The following is an 11308-nucleotide window of genomic DNA, read 5'->3' on the forward strand; positions in this document are numbered from 1 at the left end:
GGGCATTGTATTTGAAAGCCCTAGACTGGATTTACACTAAAATACAGTGAAATATTAAATGCAGATTTACTACATTCGGTGAAAATCTCTTTTTTTTCCCAAAGATAAAGTGATATATTAGAAAATGTCTTTGCAGTATAAGCAACATGTATGGGAAACTGATTCTGTAACATAGTGCGTTTTGAAGCAGGACCGTGTGTGGCATCAGCATTTCATTTTCAGCTCACTGTAATTACTCCATTCCAAAAACACAGCTTCCCAGTGCTTGCTCATGCCTGCCACTGTCTCCCCCATTACATTTTCCCATTATTTGTCAGTATCCTTTTATTTCATGTTTTTCCAGATCATTCTGTGATTCTGTCTAAAAATGTTTTGTCTTTTTTTTTCCCCCATCATCCTCATGGGCTCCCACTTGCCTTTTCTCAGCAAAATTAGATTCCTCCCGGTGCACTGTGACCATCTCTTTCCACATATCGTAGTAGACTTCTCTTGTAATTATCCTTTCCACTTCTGGCTTGGAAAATTTCCTCTTCCTCTCCATATTTTCAGTCTTAAGCACATGCATACTATGGTATCTAGTTCAAATACAGACAAAGCTTATCTATATTGCTTAAGGGTACCCATAAAAAGAAGTTAAACCATAAAGAGAAGCAAGAAAACAATAAAAGTAAGAACAGAAGTTCCTTTTTAGAGGTAAGGGGTGAAAGGATAGTTTGTAGCTTGCCAGATATAATCTTTATCAAAGGAGAGCTAACTAGGTGTATGTTTGCTTTACAACCATTTGTTAAAGCTCACATATAATCAGGGTTTCCGAGATAAAATACAGCATACAGACATAAATAGATAGATAAAATACAGTATAGAAACATGAATTTCAGGTTAAAATATATATCTGTAAGTGTATTTGTCATAGACACTCCTTTCTATTATACAGAAACTTGAAACATCCTGCCTTTAGTGCATCTCATAGAAGGATTAAGTATCTGTAGATAGACCCACACACACCATTCTTTTTTTTTTTTAATTAAATTTATTGGGGTGACAATTGTTAGTAAATTTACATAGATTTCAGGTGTACAATTCTGTATTACATCGTCTATAAATCCCATTGTGTGTTCACCACCCAGAGTCAGTTCTCCTTCCATCACCATATATTTGATCCCCTTTACCCTATGATTTCACTGATATGTGGTATACACACCATTCTTTTTCCAGTCAAAATTTCCTATGACTTTTCCATTATCAGTTTCCCTCAGTGTTCATATACACTGAGTAGTTATACTGCAACGTGAATCAAATACCCTGAATATATAAGCCTGGCAAATGAGAATATTCTGGGCTTCTAGAAAAGATCAGTAATTCCCAATGTTTTGTAGATATAATCCTCTCTCTCTCTCTCTCTCTCTCTCTCTCTCTCTCTCTCTCTCTCTCTCTCTCTCTCTATATATATATATATATATATATATATATATATATATATATATTTTATATTCTTTGAGATATCAAAAAACCTTGAAGTGTTAACCTTGAAGTGTTAGAGAGTGTAGAGATCAAGTGTTACAATGCAAGCCTAAGTGGAGTGTCGTTGATGACAGGGGTTGAAAATTGATGATGTCACATCTCCAAAAATGTCCTTGTCTTTCTAACTTTTCATCCTCTTTCAATTTCCCCCCAGCAATTGTAGTCCTTTTTATCACCCTGAGACGCAGCAAAAAAGAGCCCCTGATCATTTCGGAGGAGGATGTGCGGGAGAATGTGGTCACCTATGACGACGAGGGGGGCGGGGAGGAAGACACGGAGGCCTTTGACATCACAGCCTTGAGGAATCCATCTGCTGCTGAGGAACTCAAGTACCGGAGAGATATCCGACCGGAAGTGAAACTCACCCCCAGACACCAGACATTGTCCACCCTGGAAAGTATAGATGTTCAGGAATTTCTTAAACAAAGACTGGCAGAAGCTGACCTAGATCCCAGCGTTCCCCCTTATGACTCCCTCCAGACGTACGCCTATGAGGGTCAGAGATCGGAAGCTGGTTCCATCAGCTCGCTGGACTCAGCTACGACCCAATCTGACCAGGATTATCACTACCTTGGAGACTGGGGGCCGGAGTTTAAAAAGTTAGCTGAACTCTATGGAGAAATAGAATCTGAAAGAACAACTTAGGGGGTCGATTCTTGAAACATTCTAGAATTTGCTTCCTGAGCAAGTGCAGATATAACCTCAGCCATGACAAGGAAGAAGCGTGGAAACAGTACTTGGAACTGAGCAAGTCGTACACAGCCACTGTAGAAACAAGTGCCCTTTTCATGATCGAAATTGGGTTATTTAATCGGAAGAAAGTCAAATTAAAAACAAAATGGAAAACCTGCGAAGAAAAAGCTATTGTTCCTTGTGTATATTTTCAATTGCTCAATAAAGTCTGTGGTACTGTTTAATTAAGAATACCTGAATTAAGCCAAACAATGTTATTTGTTTCAATATTTTGTGATTTTTTTTTCCAAAAGCAAAACTAAATAGAAAGGTTCGAAATCACGTATGACTCTGATTTCTAGGGGTGATACACTGCAGAATGAAACTTGTGAAGGTAATCATGACCTGTTTTTCCACTTTTCTGGGTGGACTCTTGAGACCCACAGTCTATTTGTGATAAATCTCATTAGCTTTGTCTTGTGTTTAAGTGACATGAGCTATATATAGCCAATAGACCAGGCCACTCTGTCATGGACTTGTACGTATGTACGATTTTCCTTTGCCCTCCCCACTTCTTTTCTCCATACAAAATTGATGGAGCTTGGGGTTTGCTGCTTGCACTATAATGTATGCAACTTCTGTGCACTAACTGTGCACTTCTCTGAAGCAAGGAGACCGCTGTCTCTGTCCAGCTTGCCCTCTTTTATCTTAACAGGAAAATCTCCTTTATTTTAATGAATAAAATTAATGATGTAAGGTGTATGCTCAGATAATCGGATCAGGGAAAGATTTAATCTAAAAAATAGCTGCAAACCTCATCCTGTACAAAACATTGGGGAACTCTTTTTTTTTTTGTTTGTTTTCCTCCATACTTATCGGTTTAAGTATGTTTAAATCAGCAGATTTTATCATTCCTATAACTAAAATTAGTTGTCAAAAAGTTTGTGATTGGTTTAAACTTCAGTCCAATTTACTTACGTGTAACATGGCAGTCATGGAAAATATGTACCTCACAAGATAAGAATGTAGTCTGAAAAGATTATCCTCCCAATTTACACAAACTTCATAGACTTTTGATTGACACTTTTTATTCCATACCCAGGTTCAAACTTTCCCTATCTCACTGACTGATTAGCCCTTATGTGCTTGGGATATACAGGAAAATGTGAACTAGAGGCAACAAAATAGGAGATTTACACTTACTATTGGTGGACACATCCCCAAAGTCTCTGAGCTTCAGAGTTCTGTGGAAATGGCAAAGACAGGCTTGTGTGAGGATTAATAAGCATCTGTAAAATGCTTTGCCAACTGTAAAGGCTTGCAGACACCATCTAATTTTCTAATTCCATTAGCCTATAAATATATATTTACATACATTCTGAATAAAATATATTGTCATGGGATAATTTCATAAAACCTCCAACAGTTAAACATCTGCTAACTACATGAAATATACACAAGTTTAATTATTTTAATATTTTCATAAATAAGTAAATTTTCTTAGAACTTCTTAGGGTTATTTCCCCAAATTGTTTAGATAATGTTTTGCTATTGTTGCTATTGGTCTTGAAATAAGAATTCAAAGCATTAATGATCCTATTCTCTAAAAACAACCGCATTTATGTATTAATTGAAATCCACAATTAAGAATGATTTTAGGGGGAGTTTTGCCTTTGCTATTTAAATTTATCATAAGCTAGTGTCCTCAAAAGTTATATGACTCTTTCTGTCTGATTCTACTTTATGTGCAAAATTTTAAATTTTTGCCTGTGTTTGCAATTGCCCTGTGCTATCATATTTCCATTTTGAGGTATGAGAAGTAAGTTTAATTTGAATAATTCTCCATTTGTGTTTCAAGCCTGAGGAATAAAATGTAATTTAATTTTTTACAATATTTTAACTTTCCAGATGCTACTTTATCATTTTGTATATCCTAATAATGTACATTCCAGTATAAAGCTAAATCAAAAGAGATACTCAGGGGCTTTGGGGAGTAACCTCCGGAGGCACATAGTCTGATTATACTAATTTTTGACTACTTTTACCATAAAAGAATGGTTAACTTTTGGAGAAGATCTATGGATCCTGATGGTTGACTTTCCTATGCAAAGAGAACAAAGAAGATCAAGTTTGGAGAGTCTATCAGGCTTTTGAATTTAGATTTTTTGATAAACTATCCACAGCTATTGTTTTGTCTAATATTCTTTTGTTTGTTTTTAATATTCACCTCGTAACTTTACAGATGACAATTTGCAAGATGAAAATATGTCTGTACATTTAGATAAAAACCAAGGTCCTCTGAATGGTTTTGAATATGAAAATATGTCCATGCTTTTGTAGAAAAAGCACACAGATCCAGGTAATTTTAATTAAACATTATGATGATAATGGATTGCTTCTAAGCCCCTGACATTAAATCTAATATGGAGGCAAAATGGAGCTTCTGCAGTATTGAAATATCTGTTTCTGTGATGATGATGATTTATTTTAGAATTTTGTTAATGAAAGCATCCCAAGCATTATTTTTTATATGAACTCTGAAACTAGGCAATTATATTATTATTATAAGTATGGATTGGGTTTCATATTTTTTATTCTGCTACTTTGAGTCAAAAAATAACCAATAATGATATATAAATGCTTTACAAGTGGACTGAAGTCATTTAACACTCAATACCTTGCTTTAAAAACTCCAGTTCATCAGGGTTAGAAGAAAATTCTCAAAAAATTTAATAGGCAAAAAGTTGGCATGTCAACTCTGAGCATTCACTGGCTACAAATAATCAGCTATGGAATCGTATATGTCTCAGCACATTTTGTAAGTCATAGTTATATGCACAGATCTAAATAAAATATAACTTTGAAGTCAATTTGCTTTCTAATAAAATATATATTTTGTTTTTTTACAGAGACAGCCAGTACAAAGTTGTGGCTGCTAAATTAGAGGAAATATAAATTATCATGATATTTTTATCCATTATTCTTATGAGAATTTACAAATTCCAAATATTATTTGTCCAAACACTGAGAAATTAATAGATCTTGCAGAAATTACTAAAGATCTATCATCAGAAATTCTTTCTATGACAAATCTGCACACAGATTTGAAGAGGAGATTGAAGAGAAAAGTATCCCTAAAAAAGGCTCTAAACAATGTTGTGACTTTTCTATAACATAGTACATGAAGGAAAATATTCTGAGAGAAATTGCATTTACATAATCAAACACACACACACACACACACACACACACTCACACATCTTCTTGAAGGATATTGTTGAGTAAAATAATATTTATAATAGTGACTTGGATAATAACATGATCCATATATGTGAAGCATACAAAATGTTAGTACCCAACATACGGAAGATTCAGCTAGAATTTAATGAACATATTTTTGCCTTTATTTTGTATACAGCCTCAGCCTAACTTTCCATGCTGTCAATGATTCACAAAGTGATTCCACACAGCAGACAAAACGATTCAATAGTAATGAATCATTTAGAAACAATTTAATGGACACAGTATGGCTTTTAAAATAACGTGTTTCCCAAAAAATAAGACCTAGCTGGACTATCAGTTCTAATGCATCTTCTGGAGCAAAAATTAATATAAGACCGGGTATGTTATATTATTATATAAGATGCATTAGAGCTGATGGTCCAGCTATGTCTTATTTTTGGGGAAACAGTACTAACAAATGCTTTGTCTTAGATACTGAATGTACAGCAATGTAGTCAGAAATCTGGGTAGAAGGAGGGAAGTGTATGAAGTCCATCATTCTCAGCAATACAGAAAAATGAAATATCAATCAGTCATTGTTTCGTTTGTTTGTAACAACTTGCACCCATAAGTGTGTTTTGTTGTCTCCTTTCTGGTTTAGCTATGTGTATATATAGAGAGAAAACAAAAAGAAATTCAGATAGACTCATTCATTTCAGCAGTCATCAAAAGTCTCCAGTTACGTGAGCCTGGTAATCGGTACATTGGAACCTGCATAGATCCTATACCTTTTTTGTGGGTAAGTCTTTATCTGCTTATTAGTTTGTATAGTTCTTGGTCAGCTATTCAATAAATCAGAACTCTATAGCTGATTATTTTGGAAAGAGGGAAGAGCCACATGTTTCCACCTCAAATTGTACTTAGCATCAATTATGGTAATAGTCAATTAACTTACTTGGTTTTCAATTTCAAGAATAGAACAAATGTCAGGACAGTTCTTGGGAGATACGACTCAAATTCAAATTCTCTCCCCTTAGGATTAAAGGCAAATTAAATATCATTTGAAGAAAACAAAAGCATTTCCACTTTAATACTTCATCTGCAGAAGGTAAATCTTTTTGCAATATAGGATTAGAAGTCTTATAAACCCTACAGCCAAAGTAATTCACAACCATTTGACTAGCACAACCAGCACAGAACCCGTTTACTTTTTCAAATATTCCAAAAACATCATTTTAAAGTAAAAATATGAATAGCAGTACTTTTTAACATATCAAAAGACTTATCCCAGTAAATATGTTCTTTGACTTACACCAATAAAATATGTAGAAGAGATGAGAAAAAACTAGAACACATCCTTCTTTGAAGTGATGATGAAAAAAAAAATGTTCTTTAGCTAGTGAGGATTATTTCATTTATCCACTTTGCTGAGTCTATGGAAGTGAAGGATTTTTTGCCCTTCAACACTACAGAGACATCAAACCTATTCTAGTACTGATGCATTTGTAAAGTCTTATGTGAAAGCAAATGGAGAAAATAGGCATTCAAGGAATGCCTTGAAATTATATCCTGTGGGGAAGTTTTATATATATATGATACAAGTACAGAGAGAAGTAGAAGCAAAGGGAGCAGTTTAAACAAATGTCCAAAGGTGGATTATTTTATATGGACTGAGGAGGATACATGCATGGAAATAATGTAAGATGTCAAGAGCAGCTGACTTTAGATTTAAGATGATAGAATGAAACTTAGTCTTTAATCAATGTCGTTGAGTTTATTTCCCCAAAAAATAGAAAAGTGACCGTGGCCAGAATTCTCTTTTAGGAATCTGAATATTTCATTAATATCTATAATTCACTAAAGAAAGATTCTAGATTTTGTATACCTGCAGAAGAAATATTAGACTATTTTAATTATTTCCAAATGATAATTACTTATTTTAGGAGTTTATCTTGATGAAGTAAAAATATGTCATAGCTAATGTACACTTCAGGTATGATTTTTGGAGTCAATTGTATCAATTTATTCATCCTAATAAAAACAAACTAAAATGAGTCCAAGAGAGATAATTTTAAGAATAATATTATTCAAGTAAATTTATTCTTAGCTGTATAAATGTGTCTATCTTCTATAACCATTGTTTTAAGTATAAAAATATTTTTGAAGTGAAAAGAAATAGTATCCAAATACCAAAGATTCAGTTGATGCCTTAACTAAAACTACATCAGTTATTTTTTAAAAAACCTGTTTTTTAATACTTAACACAAATGATAGCACATACTTCAATGTTTCATTATATAAACATTTACATTTTAATTTATTTTCAAAAAGTGGCTATCATACACCATGACAATTCAATGATTTATTAATGTCACAGGCAGACTTTGCCTGAAATCCCTACTTTTATATATTCTATTTCTCATTTTTTCTTCTTTCATATTTACTTGCCTTTTTTACAACCCTTGACAAGCTATATTTGAGCAATTTCTATACTTAATGTATTTTTCAGAACAAATTCAAGAAAATGTTTTTCAGAAATAGAAAGTAGTTATCATGTTGTTTTCAGGGTTTTGATTTCCAGCGCATTTTCTCCCCCTCTGTCACTAATCATGCTCTTCCTCACAAAAAGTAATAAAAGAAAATTGCATTCCGAAAAATACTCTCTGAAAGTCACTTTCCTGTGAGCTTGAGATTTTACTCTGTGATGTGGTTTGGTTTTGCAGCTCTCACAATACGTTGAGTTTCCAATCTCCTGGAATTCAGCCTGTCTTCCTGCTTCCAAAGACAGCTAGGGGAAAAGTCATTTTTGTTCATGTTAAATTTATTTCAAAAGACTTTGATGATCCATTTCATAAGACATTGAAATTATAAGTGAAATTAAAATGTGCTTTCCTCTTTACAAAACATTTTAAGTATCATGTTTTTTAAAGTTTAAAGGATAATTATAATTTCAAAAAATAAGTATTACTTTATTGATACCTTTCCTTCACTGAAAAGACAACTTTGAAAATTGTTTTTCAAGGACTACCATTGAATAAAGCTGCCAAATTCCATCACCTATGTTTTGTCTTTTCAGTTGCACATAAATTTCATATTGATCACATAATGATAATAAATGGCAATTAGCCTATCAATAAAATACCAGATTTAAGTGTTTAATAAAAGATTACTTAAAGATTACTAAAAGATTACCTTTAATCATTTGTTTTAGAATGCATAAACTTCATTTAATCTGTATTTCACTAAATTCTCCTCACAATATGATTTCCAAGGACTGGAAAGATAGCTATTTCTTCCCCTGCTTCCTACCAATTTTTGTAATTTTCTTTCACTTGCCTCGTCTTAAATTAGCTGTCCCACCCACTCTTAGTTGTCTCAGTTTCAGTTTGATACAGGGAGTAAGACATGAAAATGAAATGTTTTGTTGGGACAAATAATCTTGATAACACCAGGTCGTAACTCAGTTTTCTTGATTCCTCATCAAAGTTTTGCATTAAAATGTGAAATTAGAAAATGTTGACAGAAAATATTTATGCTTAGATTAATAGGTGAAAAAAAAAACAGATTTATGAGTCTAGGATTTAGAACATATCAGGAATCTGTGACTTGAAATACTTGTATAAGTTTAAGTCAATTAAGACATTTATAAATTACCCTTTAACCTACAATAGAAATAACAATATATTTACCTCACAGAGTTGTTATGAATACTAGGTGTGATTTTGTGTGAGAAATACAGAAGTTAGTAAATAGCAAACTGATTATTATTATTATGTTTTTTGTTTGTTTGTTTGTTTGTTTTTGCTTCTTCAAGCACCCCAACATCTGGTATCAGAAAAATGTGACTTGGTTATATATTGCAGGTATGAAGTGTTTGCAAAGTTTCAACATAGACTAAGAACAGATGTATATTCTCTATCCAGACAGACCAAAAAAAAAACCAAACACACACAAAAAAACATTCTAGCATTAGCTCATTCTATCCTTCTCACCATTCAGAGGGTGAAGGAAATCATAATTTCTTTTCTATTGTGTGTATTGGATTTTCTTTAATACCTTTAGTATATAAAAATCTACATATAAGATTAGACTAACAAATTAGTACTGTGTTATGAATTATACTTCCTCTCTGTTTCAGAATCCTTTTTTCACAAAAATTAGTTTCTCTTGTTGATATAATTATTTAAAACATATGAAAATTAATCTTTATGATTATTTTGAGGAAACATAATTGAAGTGGGTAAGGCAAGATTATTTGGAGGTTTAAAAACTCCCTAAAATCAAGCGAAACAAAACTCATTAGCATAGTCATAAGGTATGTTTTGCACGAGAAAGGAAATACAGCTCTGTGATGTCTGAGAGCTCTTGAGGAATTATAAGGACTCTATCATGTATAATAACACCATGCTATTATACAACAACTAATAAACACCCAAATATAATAAACACTCAAATATTATTCAGTGCTAGTGAATTCTTAAATAGAAAAGATATGATGCAGAATCTAGAAGAAATTGTGGCATCTACTTCAAATTCAAATTTCCCCTCCATTCTACCCACAAACTGGAGACCCCAAGTTATTAATGTTTATGTATACACTATTAAACATGATAGAGTTGTATATCTAATATAACATAGAATGTATTCTCCAGTTTCAATAAAAGAAGAATGCTGCTATTTCAGGAGCTATTGAACAATATAAAAATGATTTATTGAAAGAGTAATTTTTCACCTGCCAGACAAAAAAACTTCATACACCAGAAATAGGAAAAGAAATATTTGTTTTGAGAAAACGTAACTTCCCTTTGAAGAAGTTAATATTAGTGTGTTTTATTAGCACATAGTATTATGTAGATGCAAAAGTAATTGAGGTTTTTGCAATCTTTTTAACCTTTTTAAACTGCAATTACTTTTGCACCAACCTAATAATTAAAAATATCAAAGCAGGTCTTATTAGAAACAAGAGTACATTTTGAGGAAATTCCTGCTTTCTACTATTTCCCAATCATACCCAGACCCTCCATGTTAAATGACAACCTAAACTTCTTGTTCATTAAAAAGGTAGAGTCACTAATTAAGTAAAATAACAGAATTCCACACCTTTCCTTTTATCTTTGCTAAATCTTATTATGTTTCAACAAATTTGACATCTAGTCCTCTTTCTAAATCCTTGTGAAATCTTCTTCAGTACCTACTTACTTGTCAGTTAGAGAATAGTTTTCTCAAATTTTCGTTTAGTCTTTACTTAAAAAGATCATTGAAGAAGTCCCTGCCTCACACCTCCAAAAAAAGAGACATAGAAAAAGAAAAAAAAAAGAAAAAGAAAAGAATCAATGCGTTGGTGAAATTGTACCGTTTTCTGAGAGTGTTACGCCCAGGCACATTTAAACACTGCTTTTTGCCAGTTGTTTCCAAAGAGGAACAGCCAACAGCAGAGCCAGGTTATACTTAAATTTTTGAAGAAAAAATTAAATAAAAAGGGAACAGAATTTTTAATTCACAAATAAAGGTTATGACAATATTGTTTACTATAGAGCAGAATCTGACTGTAGGGAATGTGAAATAAACAAGGAAGTGTTTTATAATATTCTAGTAACTATTTCAGGAGGTTAGAATATTTGGAGCTGGAGATTTTTTTTCAGATGGCAATGCACAGACTGAAATTCTTAGACAGCATTATGGAGCATAAAGAAAGGTTTCATTCTGTCAGTCACACTTTTACATTAGAAAATTTGCCTACCACTATGCACAGGGGCTGACAAAAGTCAGGCTAGGAAGTCAAATTTTAAAAAGGGGCACAAAGAAACAAAACAAAAATCTTTGAGGAATGAAAGGGACATTCCACCCAAATTATTATAACAAAAGACTAGCAAATCAGGACTGACAGCTAATG

At 32.8% G+C, this 11308-nt stretch overlaps 1 protein-coding gene across 3 annotated transcripts in view; it reads left to right on the plus strand.

Annotated features, from left to right (window-relative positions):
• Nucleotides 1-4077, plus strand: part of CDH18 (cadherin 18) — an 870012-nt gene extending 865935 nt beyond the window's left edge. For 2 of the 3 annotated variants that reach the window (XM_081054270.1, XM_081054269.1), the window contains one exon: nucleotides 1676-4077. In XM_081054270.1, the coding sequence (XP_080910396.1) occupies nucleotides 1676-2166 (491 nt within the window). In that variant the 3' untranslated portion in view covers nucleotides 2167-4077. The remainder of the gene's footprint in view (nucleotides 1-1675) is intronic. The other variant, XM_081054271.1, reaches the window with a different exon arrangement.
• The last annotated feature ends 7231 nt before the right edge of the window (nucleotides 4078-11308 follow it).

Source organism: Rhinolophus hipposideros (assembly GCF_964194185.1).
Source record: "Rhinolophus hipposideros genome assembly, chromosome: 7".
Lineage (NCBI taxonomy): Eukaryota > Metazoa > Chordata > Mammalia > Chiroptera > Rhinolophidae > Rhinolophus > Rhinolophus hipposideros.